This window comes from Meriones unguiculatus (genome assembly GCF_030254825.1).
Source record: "Meriones unguiculatus strain TT.TT164.6M chromosome 13 unlocalized genomic scaffold, Bangor_MerUng_6.1 Chr13_unordered_Scaffold_41, whole genome shotgun sequence".
Classification (NCBI taxonomy): domain Eukaryota; kingdom Metazoa; phylum Chordata; class Mammalia; order Rodentia; family Muridae; genus Meriones; species Meriones unguiculatus.
The window spans coordinates 2,680,980-2,707,611 of record NW_026843650.1 but is presented as its reverse complement, the minus strand read 5'-3'; the positions used below and the strand labels follow the sequence as shown (position 1 = coordinate 2,707,611).

Sequence of the window (26,632 nt, the reverse complement as noted above, 5' to 3'; positions counted from 1 at the left end):
AAATTGTTTTGTCATTTGACCAATGAGAGTTTATAAATCTGGTTTCTTTCCATTTTTAATCTTAATTTTTATTAATTAAACTTTATTCACTTTGAAGCTTCTGTGCCCCCTCCCTCCTCCTCTCCCAATCCCATCCTCCCTCCCCCTTCTCCACTCATGTGCCTCCCCAAGTCCACTGATAGGGGAGGTCCTCCTCTTCCTCCCTATGATCATTGTCTATCAGGGCTCATCACGAATAGCTTCACTGTCTTCCTCTGTGGCCTGGTAATGTTGCTTCCCCTTCCAGGGGAGGTGATCAAAGAGCAGGCCAATCAGTTCATGTCAGAGACAGTCCCTATTCCCATTACAATGGAACCCACTTGGACACTGAACTGCCATGGGCAACATTTGTGCAGGGTTCTAGTTTATCTCCATCAATGGTCCTTGATTGGAGTTATCCATCTCAGAAAAGAACCCTGTGCCAAGATTTTTTTGGTTTTGTTGCTCTCCTTGTGGAGTACATATCCTCTCCAGGTTTTATTATTTCCTACTTCTTTCATGAAGTTCTTTGCACTCTGCCCAAAATTTGGCTACAAGTCGCAGCATCTTCTCTGATATCCTGCAGGGTAGAGCCTTTCAGATTCCCTCTGTGGTAGGCTCCTGTCCTGTTCCCTGTTTCTTCCTCTTCTGATGTCTGTCCTCTTTGCCTTTATGAATGAGGATTCAGCATCTTACCCAGAGTTCTCCTCGTTCATAAATTAGTATGTTTATCCTATATCATATGTCTAATAATCACTTGTGAGTAGTATATACCCTATGTGTATTTCTGATTCTGGGCTACCTCACTCAGGATGATCTTTCCCAGTTTCCACCATTTGCCAGCAAATTTTCATAATTTCCTTTTTTTTATTGCTGAGTAATATTCCATTAAGTAGATGTACCACATTTTCTGTGCCCATTCCTCAGTTGAGGGGCATCTGGGTTGTTTCCAAATTCTATTACAAATAAAGCTGCTACAAACATGGTTGAGCAAATGACCTTGTTGGATACCTCAGCATCTTTTGGATATATGCTTAGGAGTGGTATAGCTGAATCTTGAGGAAGCACTATTCCTAATTGTCTGAGAAAGTGCCAGATTGTTTTCCAACATGATGTACAAGTTTACATTCCCACCAGGAGTGGAGGAGGGTTCCTCTTTCTCGATATCCTCTTCATCATGCATTGTTACTTGAGCTTTAGATCTTAGCTCTTCTGATGGGTGTAAGGTGAAATCTCAGGGTTGTTTTGGTTTGCATTTCCCTGATGACTAAGGGCATTGAGCATTTAATTGTTTCTCTGCCATTCCTCTATTGAGAATTCTGTTTAGCTCTGTACCCCATTTTTTTTTTAAATTGGATTACTTGATTTATTGCTGTTTAACTTCTTGAGTTCTCTATATATTCTGGATATTAGCCCTCTGTCACATATAGGGTTCGTGAACATCCTTTCCCAATATGTAGACAGTATCCTTTGCTTTACAGAAGTTTTTCAGTTTCATGAAGTCCCTTTTATTGATTGTAGCACTTAGAGCCTGTGATTTTGGTGTTTTGTTACACCAGCAAAGACACAAGACCTGAGAAAGAGATTTTCCTGGCACAGGCAAGAAGAGAATAAGAGTCCTTCCCAAAGCAATGGTTTTCTTCAACAAAGCAAGCACCGGAATTTAACTAATTTAACTTATGGCATATGGATAAGTTCAAATGTGTGTTTGTCTACTCAGAGACATTCTGAATTAAGTCTTATTCTGAATGTGATAATAATGTAAAAATAAGAGATAAAAAGGCACTCTTGGCTCAAAGTCATGGAGAAATAGATGTAAAAATTTTAAAATTATGGACATAAATGCCTCTGGAATGTTTACTTTTGACCACAGTTATTAGCTGAAAATGAAGTAAATGAGGCAATGAAAGTAGATTGCTCAGGGAGCAATGCCATCTGGTAATAATGTCTGATCTATGAGAGGGATATTACAATGCTACAGTTCTCACTTACAGAAAGGACAGAGAGCCCAATTTCAGAAAACTTCTAACATCCCTGTGTACACTATCCCTCAGGAAAAAAAAATCTATAACTTGAAAGATAGTTTGCATTTTGAAATCATTTTGATACATGATATTCCTACATAGCCATGCCTGTTTTAGAATTGTCTGTGGAACTGGGCATCGTGGTACACACCTGTAATCCCAGCACTCAAGGAGGAAGAGACAGACAGATTTATGTGATTTTAAGGACATCTGGGTCTACAAAGTGAGTCCAGGACAGCCAAAGCTACACAAGAACATTGTGTCTCAAAAACAAACAATCAGAGAACACACTCTGTGGAATAATATGGCTTCAGCCTCAGAGAGATCAACCTGCCACTGAATCCTAGGTTTAGGATGACAGGGATGCACTTATGAACCAAGCTATGATTTTTAAGTGGTCTATTCTTGAATCAATGAATTGAAGGATAAAATAAGATGTACAAAGGAACCATTTTCCTTTTGATGAACAGCAGTAAGTCTTCAAATTCTACAAATAATTTCTGTCATCTATAAGTGGCTGCATTGCTTTGTTAATTTCATCATTTATAACTGGATATTAGACATATGATATAGGATAATCATACTAAAATCTGTACAGCTAAAGAGGCTAATCAAGAAGGAGGACCCTGGGTAAGATGCTCACTCTTCATTCAGAAAGGCAAACAGGATGGACATCAGAAGAGGGAGAAAACAGGGAACTGGACAGGAAACTACCACAGAGGGCCTCTGAAAGACTCTATCCAGCAGGGTATCAAAACATATGCTGAGACTCACAACCAACCTTTGGGCAGAGTACAGGTAATCTAATGAAAGAATGGGGAGATAGAATGACCTGGAGGGGACAGGAGCTCAACCAGGAGAGAAATAGAATGAAAAAATCTGGGCACAGGGATTTTTGGAGACTCATAATCCAAACAAGAACCACAAATGGAGATAATGTAATACCCGACAGATTTAGCCCATTGCAGCTTAGTGTTCAAGAGGGTACCCTAGTAATGGGGACAAGGACTGTCTCTGACATGAACTCAGGGCTTGGCTCTTTGATCACCTCTGCCTGCAGGGGGAACAGCCTTACCAGTCCACAGAGGAAGACAATGAAGACAGTCCCCATGAAACCTGATATACTAGGTTCAGATGGAAGGAGAGAAGTACCTCCCCTATCCAGTGGACTGGAGGAGGGGCATAGGAGAAGAAGAGCGAGAGAGGGTAAGATTGGGAGAGGATGAGGAGGGGTCTATAGCAGGGATACAAAGAGAATAAACTGTAATCAATAAAAAATAAATTAAAAAATGCTGGAGTGTTTGTGTATACATATATGTTATTGTGTATATGTGCTAGTGAGAGTACAACTTATTTCTGTTTATTATCTACATCCCATATATAAGTTCTTGACATGGAACACAAAGAGTCTTTTGGCCCGTGACTACACTGGCACTTATTTAGCGTGAAAATATATTTGTGTATCTGCTAGTGTGTGAATTTGCATACACAGCAGCCCAACTATAGAAACATTAGAAAAATCTCTAGCAGTGATATGGACTACTCAGGGATTGAGCACAAATCATCAGGCTTAGCAATAACTAAATTTACCCACTGGGACAATTCTTTGACCTTCACTTGCAGTTTTGAGAAATTCTTAAGAATAAGTCTTTACTCCTAAGAAAGAACTAACACATTCCAAAACAAGACAGGAGTGTATAATTTTCATTTGCAAGTAGCATTTATTATTAGAATAATTTCATTTTTTCCCATCCTCAGATGACAATATATTCATAATCAGAATAGAAGACAATATTGTACTGATGAAATTTTTCAAGTAAGGTTTATGAGTCTCAATGAGCTTAGTGGGGAGTGTTTGTGGTATGCAAGAGAGACAACATACCTTGAAGATCATAGAACCATGACGAATATAGACCCCACACTCTTCATATATCTGTCATAGCCTAAGAATGAATAGTCCATCACACACATAACATGTCTTTTTGAAATAAATCTTGTTGCTGTTACATTAACTATCACTTCTAGATAAATCTCTAAGAAGGCAATACTTCAAGATGATGTGCCATATAGTAAATATGGGAACATGTACAAGCATGAAAATTCAAACAATATATACATACATACGTACACATACTATTAAGCATCAATTAATTATTTATATCCAAGAAAGGCTTAAAAACAAACATCTTAAATGAATTTGTGAAAACATAAAAAAAGTACAAGTTCTCATAGACCCTTCCTTGAAAACTATGATTTCACACTGTCTGATATAAATAAGCAATGGGCCACATAGAGGATGTGGATTCCATTCTATGCACTGCAGCAGAAAAATACCTATAACCAAGTGGAAATGCATTCGAATATGAACAGCCACCACAGAAGGAATATCAGAACAACATAATAAACTTCTGTGAATGGATTTGCTACACACACAGCCAATTCAATACCTACTCTAATGTTTCAAAATTCAGACCACAACCACAATTGGGGATCTCCTCCATTATAATGAAGTGAACATGATAAATAATTACTTCCTCTGTGGCTCTGATAAAAACAGATTCAAAATATTTTCTTTTCTTGGAAATAAATACATTTATTATGTCCAAAGTAATAAACACTTTTGCATAAATAACATTTCTCTCTTCTATGAATATTTTTCTACTTCCTGACATCAAGATGATATATTAAGATTTAAAATATTTACAGTACTAGATACGTGGATTTGCAGTTAAGACAAGTTCATTCCCAGGACCTAGTTCAGGATTTGGACAACTTTCTATAATTCTTGGTATGAGAAAATCAGTGGGTCTAGTCTACTTGGAAACTAGAATGGATAGGCACATAAACACACAAAGAAAAACTGTTATCACGTAAGGGAAATTAAAACAAATTCTTAAATATATGTTTACTCATGAATGTTTACTTGTATAAGCATTCACTACTGAATTCAGGTGTTGAAATAACTACAGGCTTATCTACAAATGTCTTCATCATGATTTCCTTCATGTAAAAGAAATCAAACATGTAGGTTTGAAATCAGAGAAATGAATCCTTTTCAGTTGGTGGTATCATTTGGGAATGTTTAAAAAATGTATCCCTGCTGGAGAAAGTATGTTACTTGGGGTGGGCTCGATAGTTTTCAGTTGCATACCATCTGTAGTCCCCATTCTCTGCTTCATGCTGCAGGTGGTGTTTGTAAGCTCCAAGCTTCCTACTTTAGCTGCCACTATGACACTTGTCTTGCCCGATTTATAGTGATCCCATAACCTCTCAGGTCATAAGGCAAAGTAAAAACATTTGCAAGTTGACTTGGATAGTGTGTATGGTCACAGAAAATGCAATAATATGCACACATAAATTTTACAACTGGATAATTTATTTCATGTAATTGAAGTGAACTGTGAAATAAAAAAGGATTATCTTATTGTTTACATTCATCTTTGGTCCTTATGAGATTTCAATTGGAAACAAAATAAGGATGGATGTCATAAATGCATGCATACACTGTTGACACTTGTTAGAATTTTACTCCAAAATAATCTAGTGTAATTGAATGCAACTGGTGGGTCAAAGAACTTAACAAATCTTTTATTCTAATAGATGTTCTACAGAATGAGTTCTTTTAGGTTCTCAAAGACTACCCTGATATGCAAAGGCTTTAAGATGTAGCCCACACAGTAAGGCTTTTACTCTTATATAATGGTAGCATGAAGCAGAAAACCTTACCATACTGACTACATTCATGGGGTTTCTCTGCAGCATGTCTTTTTTTAATGATTTCAAAGAAAACCCTATGAAAAGGATTTACCACATTGCTTATTCAGAGGGTTTCACTGCAGTGTGTGTTCTTTTATGTATTTGGGGATAACTGTATTAAGAAAAGGCTTTATCACATTGGACACATGTGTAAGGTTTCTCTCTACTATCTATTCATTTGTATAATTGAAGATGACTTTGATATGCAAAACATGTAAAAACAAATTGTATGTGGGAACATACAAAACCAATTTGTCCTAAGTATTTCCTTTTAGTTACCAGCCTTCATTGATTTATGAGGTGAACATAAATTTAAGTTCATAGTCCCTAGGAAAGCTATAGACTTCCCAATAGCTGACTGACTTTAATTACTAAACTTTTGTTGCCCAAAACATGACTGTTCCATACCAAGATTTTTGGTCCCCTAACAAAAATGACTGACCCAAACCACAGATTCTCTATCCTAAAACATAATACCTTTTCCTAACCACAAACGAACAAATGGATATGATTGTTTTGACCGTAAAACCTACATTTTGCATCAGGTGCCTTCCTCAATGATATAAACAAATCCCATATCCCTAAACCATGACTGATGGAAATAATTCAGTTGTAAAACGCTAAAGATGTTTATGGTTTTCAAGCACAGAACCTCTGTAACTTTCTGGCTCATTGGATGGGTAGGCATCACAGTTCAACATTATGTGTCCCTAATCAAACTGGATGAAAATGATTTTTTTCATCTGTATTGACCTGTTTGAGTTGTATTGGAATCGGGGAACAGAACAAAAAGCCTTACCATATTGATTGTATTCTCATATTTTCTTTCCATTTTGAAACTTTTATGATGATGTAGAATATAGATATGTGCAAAGGTCTCCCATTTTAACACATAAGTTTTCTCTCTGTATGAATATTATACAAATGTGGAATAGCTTCACCATGTAAATACACTCATAGTCTTTCAGTCCAGTATAAATTCTTTCATGACGTTGAAGATGATTGTGAAGAGCAAATTTCTATTAGGAGATGACTGTTATATGAAAAGGCTTTACCACATAGTAACATTAATAAAGTTTCTCTCAAGTGTGAGCTCGTTTATGTATTAAGAGATGACTGTTACATACAAAGGCTTTAACACATTGATTACATCCATAAGAGTTCTCTCCAGTGTGAGTTCTTTTTTTGTATTAGGAGACTACTGTTACATGCAATGACTTACCTTTGTTACATTCATAATATTTCTCTCTAGTATGTATTCTTTATATCATAGGAGATTAATATTATGTCAAAATGCTTTATCACAGTTGTTATATTCATAAAGTTTATATCCACTGTGCTTCTTCTATGTACATAGAGATTATTATGACATGCAAAGTTTTTGATACATTGGTTATATTCATAGTGTTTCACTCCAATAAATGTTCTTGTTCAAGATAAGTGTTACATGAAAAGACTTCATGACATTAGTTATATTCATAAATTTTTTTGCAACAAAGATTTTTACGTCTTAGGAGAACACTGGTATCTGCAAAGGCTTTACCGCATTGGTAACATTCATAAGGTTTCTCTCCAGTGTGAGTTTTTTTTATGTCTTAGGAGATCACTCTTAGATGCAAAGGCTTTACCACATTGATTAATTTCATATGGTTTCTCTCCAGTGTTAGTTCGTTTATGTATTACAAGATTACGGTTTCATGCAAAGCCTTTAGCACATTGGTTACATGCATAAGGTTTCTCTCCATTGTGAGTTTGTTTTATGTAGCAGGAGCTTACTGCTAGATGCAAAGCTTTACCACATTGGTTACATTCATAAGGTTTTTCTCCAGTGTGAGTTCTTTTATGTAAAAGGAGATTACTGTTCCGTGCAAAGGCTTTACCACATTGGTTACATTCATAAGGTTTCTCTCCAGTGTGAGTTCTTTTATGTACTAGGAGATTACTGTTCTGTGCAAAGGCTTTACCACATTGGTTACATTCATAAGGTTTCTCTCCAGTGTGAGTTCTTTTATGTTTTTGGAGACTACTGTTCTGTGCAAAGGCTTTATCACATTGGTTACACTCATAAGGTTTCTCTCCGGTGTGAGTTCTTTTATGTCTTAGAAGATCACTATTAGATGCATAGGTTTTACCACATTGGTTACATTCATGAGGTTTCTCTCCCATATGTATCCTATTATGTCTTAAGATATGATTGTTGTGTGCTAATGCATTACTATATTGGTTACATTCATAGTGATCCTCAACAGTATTCATACTTTTACATGTGTGGGGACTTCTGTGATGTGCAAAGACTTCATATTGACTATCTTCAGTGAGTTTGTCTTCACTATGACTGTTTTCATACCTGCAAAGATAATTGGCACATATGACAGCTTTACCACATTCATTACACCAATGGATTTTTTTGTGCATATGACATAATTTTACAGTTTGAAATAAAGGTAAAGAAGAATAACATCTTGAGTTTGCATCATTATTTTATATTCACAGTGTTCTACCTACGGGTTGTGTTCCATATTTGAAAATACCTGTGATCGTAAAAATATTTGTTACCTGGTTACCTGGCTCACATTTATCATATACTTTCTACTATAAGATGTTTTACCACATGTTTGTCAAAAACTGCAATACCTATGAGCTTTAACACACTGACTGGATTAATAACTTTCCCCACACTGTGAACCTTACTAAATATGTAAAGATAACTGTGAGTAAAAGAATAATTGTATATTCCTAAAACTTATTTTTGCAGTGTGATTTTGTGAGAATTCCTAATGAAGACAAATAGCCAGTTAATTGATGTTAGTGCACATTGTGTGAAAGTGTGTCAGTATATGGGAATGCTGATTGCTGAGCCAGCAATCACAGCTAAGTACTGACAAAAACATAGTATTGTTAGTTCAATGTCCAATCACCTGTCCTATATTTTGTAAACATTTGTCCTTCCTTCCTTATCTATTGGAAATAAGAAAGAGCTAATAAGTGATAGCAGGGCACAAAATGGAGGACAGAACTTCTGAGTGAGAGAGGGTTGCTGGGAAGAAGAACGAAAATGACAGGCCACTCACCAGCATGACAGTGAGGTTAACAGATAGACATGAACATGAACAAAGAGGTAGAAGTTAACATGCATTGGGACACTGTGCTAGGTTTGTGTTAGGGAAAAAAGGTGTTCAGAATCTGCCCAGTTAAATTGCCTAAGCTTTAAAATATTAAAATGCCTCTGTGTCATTATTTGTACTGCTGGCAGCTCTAAATAGCCCATATAAAGCACAATTGGTATCAATTTTTAAACATCTACGCAAAATGGGGAGTACTATATATTTTAATTGTTCTGGGTGGTACATTGTTTCTTTCAATATACATATATTAAAATGACTTGAACTCATTTTAATACATGATGATATAACTAAGTATTAAAAGAATAATAATAAATAACATGATTTCATGATGCATTCACACATTTGATTTTTGTTCATCACAGTCATGTGCTATAGGGATTATGCTTTTTGCACAACAACATTCTTGACTCTAAAAAACTGCCCTTCTCAAAAAACCTAGGCATATTACTACAAGCATATAACCCCATTTTATTATGGATGAGTTGATTAGTATAATGTTTTGAATATACTTTCATAACCTATTTACTGTGAATACATTTGGCAATATCTGAGTTGTAGGAGACTAAACAAATTGCAGTTTTACCTCATGGTGCTAATGAGTAAACAATTTAAATATTGATCTTGCGTAAGTATGATTTCCTTGCATTCTTTCTTAGATGAGTGCCTTGAAAACAAACATCAAATACCTAACATGGAGGGACATGGTTTAGTAACAAGTTAGTCATCATCAATAAATACACTTAAAACAGTTCATTTACACTGTCCCTTCTTTTTCAAACTTCCAGAACATATTAAAAATTTCTCAGAACAATATTCATATCAGCTTACAATGAAAATTACCTTGCATGTCTTCTAGAACTTTGAAAATGCTCTTCTATATTATGACTTTCCCAATTGTAGCCTAAAATACAGTAATAGAAAATGTATGATTTATTATTGGAAATAAGACAAAATTTAAGTTGTGATCTGTGGTCAATCAAAGAACCATTCACCTCATTCTTCCTCTTCTTCAAGAGAAATTACAGAAGCACTTCAATAATGAATAAAGAGTTTTCCCCATATTTTAAAAAGTAAAGAAAATTCACTGACCTACCTATAGCAGTGAGGTTCCTGTAGGTCTCCAGCATTATGTCTTTGTAGAGATTCCTCTGGGAAGGATCCAGCAAAGCCCACTCTTCTCGAGTGAAATTCACATGCACATCATTGTAGGTCAATGCTGTCTAAAATATCCACACACATGTACAACAGAAAGCATGATACTTAGAATACTGGAAATGTATCCTTCATTTACAATATTTTCAATGTATTCGGGTTGTTCTACTTATTTTCTGACACACAAGTTGTAATGTAATCACCAACTCTTTTTAGGAGTAAACTCAAAGAAATTAGAGGTGCATCCTTTTAGTAGGATATAGCCTTGCAAGAGAAATGTCAATTAACAGAGAGAGAGAGAGAGAGAGAGTAAACAGATCAACAGTACTGAGCCCACATGAGAGAAATAGAATAAACGATTCATGAATATTATAAGAATGGGCAGGCTGGGTGTATTTTCTGATGACTTTAATTCCAAAATCACTCAGGAAACAGAGGCTGGTGTATTCCACAGAGCTGAATGGTAGACTGCTCTTTGCAATAAGTTCCAGGACACTCAGGGGTACATAATAAAATCCTGAATAATATGCAAAAATTAATCAAAAAAAGACAAAAAATCTTAAAGATCTTTCTCAAGTTTCTACAAAGAGTTAGGCATTCACTCCAGTTTTGCATACATGTTTAGAAACCTGAAGTGGCTCATTTTAAACTGTAATATTAATGTGATCTTTTTAAAATGAAATGTATGTTTGAACAATTACAAAAGGAGAGATGAAAATATTAGCAATTTAAATGTTAATCATAAATAAGCAACATGGGGGATGGAGGTATGTTTCAGTGGTTAAGAACACTGTCTGTTCTTCCAGCTAAATTCCCAGCACCCACGTGACAGCTATTAGCTGTTTGAAACACAAATATATTCAATAAAATACTCGCAAAACAAATCCAAGATCACATCAAAGATATAAACGATGAAAAAAAATGGCTTCATCTCAGGGATACAGGGATGGTTCAACATATGAAAATACATCAATGTAATCCATTATATAAACAAACTGAAAGATCAAGATCACATGATCTTCTCATTAGATGAGAAAAAGCCTTTGACAAAATCTAACACCCCTTCATGTTAAAAGACTTGGAGAAATCAGGCATATAAGGAATCAGGCACATACTTAACATAATAAAGGCAGGAAAAAGCAAGGTGAGGGCTGACATCATATTATTTGGAGAGAAACTTAAAGAAATTCCACTCATATGAGGTACAGGACAAGGATGCCTCCCCTCTCCATATCTCTTCAATATACTCCTTAAGTCCTAGCCAAAACAATAAGACAACTGAAGGTTATCAAGGAGATACAAATTGGAAAGGAAGAATTCAAAGTATCACTATTCTCAGATGATTTCCTAGTATACATAGGTGACCCAAGAAATCCTACCAGAGAATTCCTACAGCATCACATCTTTGTAGAGATTCCTTTGGGAAGGATCCAGCAAAGCCCACTCTTCTTGAGTGAAGTTCACATGCACATCATTGTAGGTCAATGCAGTCTAAAATATCCACACACATGTACAACAGAAAGTATGATACTTAGAATACTGGAAATGTATCCTTCTTTTACAATATTTTCAATGTATTCTGGTGGTTCTTCTACTTATTTTCTCACACACAAATTGTAATGTAATCCCCAACTCTTTTTTGGAGTAAACTCAACAGTGAGGTTCACCTCTCTAATTTCTGCATCCTTTTAGTAGGATATAGGCTTACAAGAGAAATGTCAATTAACAGATAAAGAGAGAGAGAGAGTAAAGAGAAAAACAGTACAGAGCCCACATGAGAAAAATAGTATAAATGATTCCTGACTCTTATAAGAATGGACAGGCTGGGTGTATTATCTGATGACTTTAATTCCAAAATCCCTCAGGAAACAGAGGCTGGTGTATTTCACAGAGGTGGACGGAAAACGGCTCTTTGCAATAAATTCCAGGACACTCAGGGGTACATAATAAGATCCTGAACAATATGCAAAAATTAATCAAACAAACAAGATAAAAAACCTTAAAGATCTTTATCAACTTTTTATAAAGAGTTACACATTCACTCCAGTTCTGCATACATGTCTAGAAACCTGAAGTACCTCATTTTAAACTGTAATATTAATATGATCTTTTTAAAAATGAAATGTATGTTTGAACAATTACAAAAGGAGAGATGAAAATATTAGCAATGTAAATTTTGATCATAAATAAGCAACATGGGGATGGAGGTATGGCTCAGTAGTTAAGAACATTGTCTGTTCTTCCAGAGGACATGGGTTAAATTCCCAGCACACATATGACAGCTAATAGCTGTCTGTAACACAAATATATTCAATAAAATACTCGTAAAACATATGCAAGAACACATCAAAGATATACACGATGAAAAAATTGGCTTAATCTCAGGAATACAGGGATAGTTCAGTATATCAAAATCCATCTGTAATCCACCATATAAACTGACTGAAAGACCAAGATCACATGATCATCTCATTAGATGAAAAAAAAAAGGCTTTGACAAAATTCAACAACCCTTCATGTTAAAAGACTTGGAGAAATCAAGCATACAAGGATTCAGGCACACACTTAACATAATAAAGGTAGTAAAAAGTGAACTGAGGGCCAACATCAAATTATTTGGAGAGAAACTTAAAGAAATTCCACTCATATGAGGTACATATCTCCATATCTCTTCAATATACTCCTTAAGTCCTAGCCAAAACTATAAGACAACTGAAGGTTATAAAGGAGATACAAATTGGAAAGGAAGAATTCAAAGTATCACTATTCGTAGATGATTTCTTAGTATACCTAGGTGACCCAAGAAATCCTACCAGGGAATTCCTACAGTTGAAATACACTTTCCACAAAGTGGCTGGGAGCACAACTAAAATTTTCATTATTCCTTCTGTATACAAATAAAAAATGGGCTGAGAATAAAATTTGGGAAACAACACCCTGAACAGTAGCCACAAACAACATGAAGTGAAAGACCTCTATGACTAGAATTTGAAGTCTTTAAAGAAAGAAACTGAAGAAAATATCAAAAGATGGAAAGATCTCCCAAACTCATGGATATATAGGATTAACATAGAAAAACAGCATTCTTTTTTAAATATTTTATTAATTACAGTTTATTCACTTTGCATCCCTTCTCCTCCTCCCCTCCCAAATGCTCCCTTTATCCCCTTTCTCTAAAACAGCATTCTTAAAAATGGAGTCTACAGGTTCAATCCATTTCCCAACAACATTCCAACACAATTCTTTACAGACCTTGAAAGAGCAAACATTAAATTCAGTGGAAAAATGAAATACCCTTGATAACAGTACAATTTTATAAAATTGGAAAAATGACACAGAAATAAACCCACACTCCTATTGGAACTTTACTTTCAACAAAGAAGCCAAAAATATACAATGGAAAAAAGACAGCATCTTAAACAAATTGTGGTAGATGTCTGCACATAGAAAAATGAAAATAGACCCTTTGTATCACCCTGCAGAAACTCAAGTCCAAGGGAATCAAAGACCGTCACATAAACCCAGAGACTCTAAATCATATAGAAGACAAGGTGGAGAAAATTCTGGAACTAATTAACACAGGAGAACAACATCAGCACAGGCTCTGAGATCAACAATAAATGGCATCTCAAGAAACTGAAAAGCTTCTATAAGTCAAAGGACACTATCAATAGAACAAAACAACAGTCAACAGATTGGGAAAATATCTACACCAACCCTACATCAGACAGAAAGGTAATATCCAAAATATACAAAGAACTTAAGAAATTAAACAACAAATCAAATAAACCAATTTAAAACTGGGTTTCAGAGCTAAACTGAGAAGTCATAACAGAGGAATCTCAAATGGCTGAGAAACGCTTAAAGAAATGATCAAAGTCCTTAGCCATCAGACAAATGGAAATCAAAATGACTCTAAGATTCCATCTTACACCATTCAAATTGTTAAGATAAAAAACTCAAGTGACAACACATTCTGGTGAGGATGTGGAGAAAAGGGAACTTTCCTCCAGGGCTGATGGGAGTGCAAACTTGTACAAATTCTCTGGTAATCAAACTGGTGTATTCTCAGAAAATTGGGCATAGTTCTACCTCAATACCCATCTATATCACTCCAGAGAATACATCCAAAAGATGTGGCATTATAGAACAAGGACATTTGTTCTACTATGTTCATAGTTGTTTTATTCATAATAGCCAGAAAGTGAAGAATGGATAAAGAACTACTAATACATATATACAATGGAATACTCCTCAGTTATTAAAAATAAGAAATCATGGAAATTGCAGGCAAATGGATCGAACTAGAAAAGATCATCCAGAGAGAGGTAATCCAGACACAGAGAGAAACACATTGTTTATAAGCAGATAGTAGACCTATAGTACAGGATAAGCATACTACAATCCACACACCCAAAGAAGCTAAGTAAGAAGGGTCCATGGGAGGTTGGCAGAATGTCACTCAGAATAAAAAACAGAACAGCAGAAGTAGATGAAGAGAGGGAACTGGGCCGAAGTTGGAATGGGGAGGGAAACAAATGTGGGTATCAGATGTCGGGAGAATTGTAGTAGGAGGTGAGAGAACTGAGAACATGAAAGGAGACTGAGGAGGTTTCTCCTTGGAGTCATTTGACAGGGAAGGTTCCTGAGAGGCCCTGGATGTGACTGGGTTTGACTCTAGCTGAGACTTCTATCATAAAGGCAGGGGAAAAGAGACATGGAAAACAAAGTGACCACCTCCTAGTCAGACAGGACTAGTGGAGAGATAGAACACCAACTGAACCACAAAACCCATGATCCAAAAATTACCCTGCCTACAAAACGTTTAGGGATGATAAGGAAACAAAGATTGAGGGAAAGTCCAACCAATAATTGGGCCAACCTGAGACCCATCTTACACTAGAGAGCCAGCCAATGAAACTGTAAATGTTACTTTGTTGTGCTTGTAGAAAAGCCCCTACACATGCCTGTTATCTCAGAGGCTCCACCCAGCAGTCAATGGAGACAAATGCTGGAACTTGCAACTAAGCATAGGGTGCATCTCTGGGAGTCTTATGGAAATACTGGGGGAAAGATCGAAGAACCTGAAGGAGATAGGAAGCCACAAGAGGACCAACAGAGACAAGTAACCTAAACCCAGAGGGGCTTACAAAAAATGAGACATTAACTAAGGAGCATGCATATTCTGGACATAGACCTCATAAACTTATTTATATTTTGGGCACCTTGGTCCATGTGGGTTGAGTGGTAAGTGGAGGGGACTGTTTCTAATATGAACTCTACTGCCTACATTTAGATCCTCTCCCCCTGTCAGGGATGCCTTGCCTGGCCTTAGCGAATGAGGATATGTTCAGTCCTGATGTGACTTGACATGCTGCAATGGGGTGATACAAGGAATGTGGGGCTCCCTTTTTCTGGGAGGGGAGAAAAAAGGGTGAGGGTGGGCTGAGAGCAGAGGAAGGAGGGATTACCCTTTGGATGTAAAGTCAATAAAAGAAACTAATTTCTTTAAAAAATTTAATACACTCGGAGGGACAGTGGGCTTGAGAGTAGATAAGGGAGGGGGCTGTAGCTGGAATACAACATGAATGTAATAAATAAATGAGAAAAAATATTTATACATTCTTTGAAAAATCCAGAGTGAAAACTAGCAGCATGACCTTGATCATCAAATTATAATGTTCAAAACGAACCCCCAAAAGTGTCATCAAGTCTGCATATATCTGTCATGGCATAAGAACACATAGTCATATTACGCACATACAACATGTTTTTTTAAATAAATCTCATTGTTGTGGCATTATCTAGAACCTCTAGAAAATTCTCTGACAAGGCAGAATTTCAGCATGATGTGCCATATAGTAACAAATGAGAACATAAAGAAGTTGTAACTTCTAATAATACATACATACATATATACATTCTATTAAGCATTTTAATATTAACATTGGTAAAATATGTTGACAGAACATAACACATTGGGGGTACATCTTCCATTGTTGCACTTGTACTTAGAAAGCTGACGCTTGAGAATCAAGAATTCAAATGTAGCCTTGACTAATCATTAACATCCAAGCCAGGTTTGAAAACAAACATCACCATCTAAGAAATCAGTCCCCAAGTTTTAATTCTACTTTACTTATTTTTTAGATCATGAGCAGAATAAGAAATATCTGAGGTCAAATTACCACACAAATGACCTCTAGCTTAATTTTTCATGGAGCCTATTTTTCAGTGAAATCCTATGTCCTCCACTTCCTCTGTATGCCCTACACTCAACATTCTGAACTTCCATGTACTCCAGGAAAAGCCAATTAGGGTCTGGACTTTTGCCATCTCAAGTCCTGATATTTTCCACATTCCTCTAAAAAGAACATCCTCAGGTCTTTCCAGGAGGAAAGTCACTTTTGGCATAACTTTTTTTTTCCTAACCTGTTACTGTGCTGCTGTGATTGAATCCCCTAACCACAAACATCTCAGGTCATAAATGTGTTTACTTGTTTGGTCCTCTCAGACTACAGTTCATCATTTTGGAAGCTTAGGTTAGAAACTAAAGTTTCAAGAAAATTTAGGCAAAAATCATGGCAAATATCATTTCTCTACCTTGCTGTCTCGTTTCCTCATCGTCTCATGCTCATCTAGCTTTTTTATCCAGGCCAGGACCACTTACTTAAGGATGCTGCCACCCTCAATTAAAGAGCCTTCTATAGAAATCATCAGTCAACACAATCTCTCATTTACATAGAAATCAGCCATTTTCTCATTAGTTTATTTACTTTTTCACATTATATCATGCTCAAAGCTCTGTACCTCCTCTCCTGCTGGTATCATCCCCCACCATCTTCTCTCACTCCTCCTCTCCTTCTCAGGAAAGGGGAGGCTCCCCATAACAAATCTCAGCACATCAAGTTGCATACAAACTATGTGATTCTTCCTCTGAGGCCAGAGAAGGCTTCCCAGCTAGGGCAAAATAATTCATACACAGGCAACTGTGTCCATGTCACAGACAGCCCCCATTTCAGATGCTAAGTGACCAACATGAGGAAAAAGCTTCCTATCAGCTAGATATGTGTTAGTGCTTAGTTCCAGTCCGTGCATGCTCTTTAAATGGTGGTAACCAGAAATTTTATGCTGGCATGCTGCCAACTGAATTTACCACTTAAACAGAAAAAAACAAAACTAAGAATTATGAAACAGAATTATGAAGACATATTACACAAAGAGACAAAATATGACTTCTGTACTTACTGTTCAGCAAAAGTAATGAAGATTGTACACAATATTTGTGAAAGAATATGGGAAAAATTCTAAAACATAAGCCAAATAATATGGTCAAGTTTTAATCGAGATGCCTGAGGAAACCCAACCAAGAAAAAATGTGAGGTAGACCAATGTTACCTATGATTATATACAGATAGAAATTAGATAAATACAAACAGCACAACTCCCACAAAAACAACTCAAAGTAACCCCTACACTGTTAAAATTATGCTCTAGGTACTACTGATCTTATTTTCGAACAGAGTCCCCATGCTCTAGACCTCTCTCTCTAAATGGAGGTCACCAGAATGACAGACTATGGCATTTTAGCCCCACATGTCCCCCTAGTGATTACAGGCAAATCCAGTCCCATTGATACCCATAAAGAAAACAATGTTAAATAATAATTTTATGTCTGTTTCCAGGCACATCTATTATGGCACAAGCTGTGAAATCTGCCCTATTTAACTATACAACACCATGTACATCTGTGACACCTCTGCAGCTCAGAAACTTCTTTTAACCCTGGAATTGAGTTCCTTACGTCACATCATTGTAGATGCTGTTAGTGGAAAGATTGAAGGATGCTACTCAGATATTGGTGAATGTTGTTTCACATTTTTTCCTTGACACTACTTCATAACATCTTTGTAAAATTTATCACAAAAAATGAATTTATAAAAAAAATGTTAAAATTTTCGAGAAATTTGACCTTCATTTTTTCAAGGTGCTTTCCCACTTTGCACACATAAATAGACAGCTCATTACATGACTCAAATGAGTAATTTTTAGAACTCAGCTGTGGTACAGGCTTTACCTTAAAATTTTGGAAATTTTAACCAAGAGGAAAGCAAAGTCATGCTGCTGGGAAGCAGTAAACTGGGATCTATGAGACCTGTACCAATAAAGCTTGCCTTAGAAATATTTTTTCCAAAAGGCTGAAGATGCAGCTGTTCTAGAATTAATATCCACCCCCACAGTGAAAGTACGCCATACATAATTAAATGGTTAACTAAAAAAAATCTCTTTAATAGTAGCATGTATCTAGCTCTACTTAATGCTATAAGTGAAGACAGCCTAAAACTGATTTTGTATTCCATACACGCAGTCTTTCTTAAGTCTCTTAAGTTTAGGCTTCAGTTTATACATTAAACAATTTTAATATGGACTAGAGATTTCAAGTCTAGCCACTGAGACAAATGGGAGATTTACACAGCAAAGATATTCCTTGAATGAGTTAAGTACTCCACTTCTATCATACAGCAGGTCATTATTCAGTGTCAAGGTAGAAGAGAGAGGTCTCAGAGGTTTCAAATGTTAAGAAAAGTAGAAGGCAGAAAAGGTGCCAAAACCATACAATGAAAAAAAAAAGACATCTTCAACAAATGGTGTTGGACTAACTGGATGTCTACATGTACAAAAATGCAAACAGACAAATACTTATCACCCTGCACAAAACTAAAATACATATGGATCAAAGACCTCAATATAAAAACGGACACACTAAACCTGTTAGAAGAAAAAGTGGGGAAGAGCCTAGAACACATTGGCACAGGAGAAAACTTCCTGAACAGAACACCAACAGCACAGGCTCTAAGATCAACAATCAATAAATGGGACTTCATGAAACTGAAAGGCTTCTGTAAAACAAAGGACACTGTCATCAGAACAAAACAGTTTACAGACAGTCTACAGGTTGGGAAAGGATCTTCACCAACTCTATATCTGACAGAAGGCTGATATCTAGAATATATAAAGAAATTAAGAAGCAACAAATCAAGTAATCCAATTTAAAAAATGGGGTACAGAGCCAAACAGAATTCTCATTAAAGGAACATCAAATCACAAAGAAACATGTAAAGAAATGCCCAAAATCTCTAGTCTCAGGGAAATGCAAATCAAAATGACCCTGAAATTTCACCTCATACCTATAAGAATGGCTAACATCAAAAACTCAAGTGACAACACATGCTGGAGAGGATGTGAAGAGGAACCTTCCTCCATTGCTGGTGGAAAAGTAAACTTATACAACCACCTTGGAAATCAATCTGGTCCTTTCTCAGACACTTAGGAATAGTGCTAACTCAAGATCCAGCTATACCACTCCTAGGCATATATCCAAAAGGTATTCAAGTATACAACAAGGACATTTGCTCAACCATGTTCATAGAAGCTTTATTTGTAATAGTCAGAAGCTGGAAACAATGCACATGTCCCTCAACAGAGAAATGGATACAGAAATTATGGTACATTTACACAATGGAATACTACTCAGCAATTGAAAGCAAAGAAAGTTTGAAATCTGCAAGCAAAAGGTGGGATCTAGAAATGATCATCCTGAGTAAGGTATCCCAGAAGCAGTACGAGACACATGGTATATACTCACTTATAAGTGGATATTAGATATATAATATAGGATAATCATACTAAAATCTGTACACCTAAGGAAGCTGATCAAGAGGGAGGACCCTGGTACGATACTCAATCTTCATTGAGAAAGGCAAACAAGACAGACATCGGAAGAGGGAGAAAACAGAAAACAGGACAGGAGCCTATCACAGAGGGCTTCTGAAAGACTTTACACAGCAGGATATCAAAAAAATATGCTGAGATTCATAGCCCACCTTTTTGCAGAGTGCAGGGAATTTGGGGGAGGAAGGGGGAGATAGAGGGACCTGGAAGGAAAAAAAGCCCCACAAGAGCAACAGAACCAAGAACTCTGGGCACAGGGGTCATTTCTGAGACTGATACTCCAAGGAAGGATCATGCATGGAGATAACTTGGAACTCCTGCATAGAAGTGCCCCATGGCAGTTCAGTGTCCAAGGGGGTTCCCTGGTAGAGGGAACAGGGACTGTCTCTGACATGAACTCAATGACTGGCTCTTTGATCACCTCCACCTGAGGGGGGAACAGCCTTGTCAGTCCACAGAGGAAGACAGAGAAGCTGGTCCTGATGAAACCTGATGGACTAGGGTTAGATGGAAGTGGGAAGGACCTACCCTGTTATTGGAATGGGGGAGGGGCATGGGAGAGAAGGAGAAAGGGAATGTGGGATTAGGAGAGGAAACGGGAAGGGGATGCAGCTGGGATGGAAAGTGAATAAACTAATAAAATAAAAATTAATAAAAATAAAATTTAAAAAATACAACAACAACAAAAAGCTAGGGTGGGAAGGTCTTCCACAAGCTACATCTTATCCTAACTAAGCTTCTTGAGAAGAATAGCATCTTGTACACTACTTCCTGGAAAGAAATGGAAGGAAACAGGAAACGTCTATGAATTGATCAGAAATTCTCATACAATGGGATAAAATCATGAGGAGTCTAAAAAAACAATACTGCATGAGAGAAACACAAGATCTCAATAACATTATTTACCAACACCACAGTGACTTTGGAACTGATGAGGGTATCTCCATGTGTTTGAAAGAGGTGGGTTCTCAGAATCAGAAGCAAGCACTCCTCAAATGTCCTGACCCTGCTGCTCACCCTATTTCTGGTTTTAGAAACGGAACAGTGCTTTATTTTAAATAACTCAGAATCGTGGGGAAATCTCCCAAGGCCTAGGCCACAGGATATACTGGCTCTGCAAAGCATTTTTGAGGAGTGTGAGAAGTTAGATTATTCTCCATCATGAGGACCTCAAGGAAGGTTTTGTTTGGTCAGGGCAGCCCTCAACACAACAGTGTTTTCTCTGTTCAACTGTTTTCATCAGATGTCTTGCCCGTGTGGCTGAACTATGCTTTTCTTAAGAAGAAAACTGCAACTTTATGGCACATCAGGCTTTAATGTTGGCTCTGATTCTGTAATGGCCCACTAAGCAGCTTGTTAGATGTCTCTTTTTTTACATGGAGATGGGCCAATGGTTGGTATGAATCAGGGGCTTTCTCCTTGGTTATGGCTGGAGACAAATTTGTTGACTATCCTCTTGAGCAAATGGGTTTCCTAGCATCCCAATCTCTAACAGGCTGGGTTGGCATGCTACTTATCTGTTTTAAAATAGCCCTTAGCTATTCTACTTGGTGTGATGTCCTGTCACCTAAGCACTGAAAAATTCTGTACATCAACTGTTCTATGCATTTACATCACAGCTTTACACTGAAGTGCTACTCAATACATATGTTACTTACAACTTCCATAAAACATGCATACACATAGTGTGTAAGAGGTGGCCTCCGGAGCCCAACCTTCCCCAAGCAGCTCTTCCATTTTACTAGCAAGATAAATCTAACTTTACAGTCCCAAGGTTGCAGCGCCGTTTTCCACTGAACACATTGAAACATTTTCCTAATTATCAGTTAACTGGTTAAACTTGCTGTTACTTTAACCAGGTAGCTTAAATTGTATATATATCTTACAAAGCCCTCACTTACTAACAGTCAGAGGACACACTTCTCTGTTGCCTTATCACCTTGAGCTCTCGAACAAATGTCAAGTGATATAAATTAGAGACCTTAGGTTCCAGGCCGAATGTCTCAGAGAACATTTAAAAGTGTTGAGCCCAGGTGTACTGGATCACCACAGCCTCCAACATAAACTCCCTTGCTTAACCCACATTTGATTGGATGACCCTGACTCTCTCCAAGGGGCCCTCACCTTGTGGATTTAACCCTTTAAATATACAATAAAGCATACCCTGGGGCACCGTTCAGATCTGAACTGGCCGCTTCCCTGAGTTCAGAAAATAAAGCTTTCATTTTAACCTCCTGTTCCGGAAGTGAGTTCTCTCTGTTCCCAAACACAAGTCAATATACTGGAGATATGCAAATGCCCTGCTATGTTCAGGGCTAGGAAACAGGGCCTCTCTGGTGGCTGTTTCTGTCTGCCGGTTCCCACCCAGCATCAGGAAGGATCTTAAACAGCTTCTCCTACTGTTCAGCCTCCTGCTCCACCAGGCTGGGGGCAGTGGACACACACTCACCATGTTGCAACTTTGGAACTTGGCTGAAGTCCCCTCACAGTACACAGCAGCATTGCTTATACCAGAGCAGACCAACCATTCAACCCCGCTCAGCTAAAGAGCGAACATGCAGCAAGGCGCCAAGAAGAACCCGCCTCTCCCTCTGACTGGAGGAATGAAAGCATCTGATTGGCCAATGAGTCTTGAGTGACATGAGCACCTCCCTTAGGATTACAGTGTACTGAAGGGACAAGGCTTAGTGATTCCTGGTCCAGGTTTCTCTTTTAGGACCAAACCTTCTTCAGATCTGCACGTTTGCATTTCATCATCATTTGTGCCTGTCCTCCCCTAGCCTACCCTGTGTCTTTCAGCACTCAGGATACAATTACCCTCTTCCTCCTCGAATCAGCTTGGATAGCGGCACAACCATTATTCAACAACCTTCAGCAGAGTGAACACTCTGTCCAACAGGTGGAAGGGTGCCAAGAATTTTAAGAATTAAAGAGAGATTTAAGAAAATGCAAGGAGTTTTTTGTTCTGTGACTTCACACTGGGGTCATGTAAACTGCTGCCACTTTTCTCCTGGAAGATAAGAGAAAACCCAGGAGAAAAAAGGCAGGAAAAAACATGACACTTTGGAGTACTATCAGTTAAACTTCTTCCTCAATAGAAAGATGAAGAAAACAGAAACCTGCACTAGTGAAGGCTCTCTGTATGAAATGAACTGACAGAATAAATTTCTCTGTGTATGTACACAGCTAATACATATATATGTATGTATACACACACACCACACGATTTGGCATTTTGAGACAGGGCTTCTTCTTTTAGCCATGGTTGTCTTGGACTAGATCTGTAGACCAGGCTGACCTTGAACTCGCTGAGACTGGCCTGCTTCTTCCTGCCAGAGGGCTGGGATTCAAGCCCTGTGCCACTAAATCCATCTCAGATTTTCTGTTTAATTTTTTTTTTTTAAGACTGGATTTCATCATGTAGGCCTGTCTGTGCTGGACTCTCTTTGTCAACCAGGCCAACACTGAACACACAGAGAACAGCCTGTGTCTGCCTTTCAGGTGCCGGGATTAAAGGCTTGCGCATGCATGGCTGGCAAGACCTTAGACTTTTAAGGATTCCTTTAAGGGAGGGTTTCTTATCTAACTAAATTTTTATAAGATTTTTGACTGGGTGGATGAGGGGACCTCTGATTATTATTATATGTGTCTGTGTGTGCATTAAATCAGACATTGTTGCCATCCTCACAGACCTTCTTAGATCAGAGCTTTTACTCTTATGCTTAAGAAATTTTATTTTATTTTTTTTAGAAAAACATCTCCGCAGGCAGTGAGTTCTGTGCTGAGCATCACTTTCACTGTGGGTCTGATCCTCTGAGGGCAAGGAATCATATGAAAGAAGAGAGAGTTAGTATCACCTGGAGAGGACAGGAGCTTCACAAGGACCAAATATATCTGGGCACAGGAGTCTTTTATGGGACTGTATCTCCAATCAAGGACCATGTATGGATATAACCTAGAACCCCTGCTCGGATGGAGCCCATGGTAGCTTAGTAGCCAAGTGTGTTCTCTAGTAATGGGAACAGGGACTGTTTATGACATTAATTCAATGGCTGGATCTTTGATCTACCCCCCACCTCCAGGGAGGAGCAGCCATCCTAGACCAAAAAGGTGGACATTGCAGTCAGTCCTGAAGATACCTGATAAGCTAAGGTGAGGTGGACCTCCCTTATCAGTGGCCTTGGAAAGGGGCATGGGGGAAATGAGGGAGAGAGGGTGGGATTGGAAGGGAGTGAGGGAGCGGGCTACAGCTGGGATAAAAAGTTAATAAACTGTAACTAATATTAAAAAAATAAAATAAATAAAATAAAAAACAGAGAACAGATCTCAATGTAGAATTCTCAACAGGAGAATCTCAGATGGCTGAGAAACACTGTTCAGGTTCAGCATCCTTAGCCTTTAAGGTAATGCAAATGGAAACTACTTTGAGCTTTAATTTTACACATGTCAGATGGTCAAGTTGAACAGGAAAAGTGACAGCTCACTCACACTGACAAAGGTGTTGGGGAAGGGGAACACTCCTCCATTGCTGGTTGGAGGGCAAACAAATACAGCCAACATTGTATTTTCTCACACAACTGGGTTGTTGTCCCAGGAGGTTGTATGAGGATGCCTAAAAGCCCAGGCTGATGTTAGGAGAGAGCATTGCTCTCTGAAAAACAACAGCAGGGCCACACTCTGGAGGAAAGCTTATACACAGTGAACTGAAAGTGGAGAGGTGGACGAGGTGCAGGTTAAAAGATTTCACCCCTATGTTCTAGTCTCTTTGGGGTAAGATAGTACTGTATAGGATATCAAAAGAGAAACCCAGACATAAAACCAGAATAAAAACCACTCCACCTAAAATCTGTACTGCTTACAAGATGTAAAGGGGGCACGATTACACCAAACTTGCTTGAGTGGTGAGCTAATGTTTGGTTTAACTTGCAGCACAATCCATTAGATGGAACCCACTCCCTTGATGGCCAGGAATGTCTCCAAGACATAAACATTAAGGATTGTGTTTGCATGTGTCCGCTACAGGTCCACTGCTGAGATGTCATGGCTGTTAGTTCTATATTTTTGTGAGACTCCTAACATTAAGAACAGGTATAGCTTTGACTCTCTCACCTGCTCTTGAGACTCTTTTTCCCCTATTTAGAGTTCCTTGTCCATCTGCACTGTGAGGTCTGTTGGCCTTGTCTTTTTGTATCTTGTTTGGCAGTCCTATCTTAGAGGCCTTTTCTGAAATGGATACAGAGGAAGGACATAGATATGGGGAAAGAAGGGAGGTATGCTGGATGTAGGAGAAGTGGAGGGAGGGAAAACAGTGGTCAGAATATATTGTATGAGGGAAGAATCCTTTTCAATTAAAAAGCATTAATTTAATTTTCCTACCTAAAAATGCAAAGAAGGGAAGAAATCAAAGAGAAGTGAAATAGTTAAGACAAGGAAAACAAAATCATGATGTACAGTTATTATTCTGTGTGCAAAGAGGGGAAACATCACTCAGGAGTTTAACAAGCTTATTTTTTAGTCTTATCTAGATCTATGAAATCAGATATTTTGCTCTCACCAATGTGAAATATATATCATGCAGGTAAAATAAGGTAATTATCTGCTGTTATATGGAATTACAGGGGTCCCTGCTCACTTAATTCCAAAAGAGTACTCTTTCTTCTCTATAATAAAAACTAAAGTTTGGAGCTAGAGAGGTGGCTCAGCAGATAAGAACACCCTCTGTTCCTTCAGAGGTCCTGAGTTCAATTCCCAGAAACCACATGGTGGATCACAATCATCTATAATGAGATATGTTGCCCTCTTCTGGCATGCAGGTACAAATGCTGATAGAACATTAATTAACTAAATAAAGCCTTTAAGAAAACAAAAAAAGTAAATTTGAATAATATTCACAATAATAGAAATAAGTATGTAATGTTATACACTATTTATACATTAACTATATAATACATTAAGCATACACAAACTGATATTTTAAAATGCTAAGTGTTTAAGCATGTTTTCCCAATAAAAATAAAAGTGTCATCATTTAAGGTGGGTTAGCTGATCAAAACAAAACTAAGAAAAGTGTTACTTGTCTAAGACTATTACATTTTTATTCAACTGTAATTTGTCATTATTTCAATTCAAACAAAACAAGTCATTCTGTTTCTTAACTCATTTTCACTTCATGCAGCATGACTCATTGGCAGAAAACTCTTATGCCATCAAAATAAACCAACTTTCTGCATTTTTATAGTATATTGTAAAAGTACACTTGCTTTTTATTTCTGTCACAAGTTTTGCTCTAAAAAGCCTGATATTTGATTTTCCTTCTCCACATACCAAATAAAAATAAGTTACAAAAATTCTTTGAAAGTGATTGCTTCAGCTAGGTTGTGCTGTTTCTGCCCTTCATTTTCTCTTGTGAACTATAAGGTAGACAAGATGACTGAAGCTCTCCTACCCAAAGGATAAATGGGAATGCAGCAAGATTGAAATCAGAGAGAGAGAGAAGTTTCTTGATTTGACATTGATTATGCTGTAATTATACAGTTTCATGACCAATACAGCACTGACTGTGAAAGTCTTTTACAAGTGTGTAATCCCTTTACCATTGCTATTGTCTTCATTGATTTACCTTACCATCCTTCTGAGTCACAAACCATAACCTCAACAAATAAGGAATTAGGTTATTTTAAAAGTTATTTACCATGAACATGAACGCAAAAATCATGAGAATTCAAATACTGTTTTAAAACCAATCAAAAGTACATAAAACTTTACTGAGAAGACTGCTGGGATCAATAGCAATTTTGTCATTTTATGAGAGCTACGTGCAATGTA

At 37.4% G+C, this 26,632-nt stretch overlaps 2 protein-coding genes across 2 annotated transcripts in view; one reads left to right on the top strand and one right to left on the bottom strand.

Annotated features, from left to right (window-relative positions):
- LOC132651231 (zinc finger protein ZFP2-like) overlaps positions 1-26,632 on the top strand; it is a gene marked incomplete at both ends in the record, with an annotated part of 242,736 nt that overhangs the window by 57,201 nt on the left and 158,903 nt on the right. The window lies entirely within an intron of this gene.
- On the bottom strand, positions 7,494-10,131 carry LOC132651199 (zinc finger protein 120-like; the record flags this gene model as incomplete). The annotated part of the gene is made up of 3 exons (XM_060376451.1): positions 7,494-7,980; positions 9,764-9,824; positions 10,017-10,131. Coding segments are annotated over 3 exons (663 nt in total), but the record flags the coding sequence as incomplete, so codon positions are not given.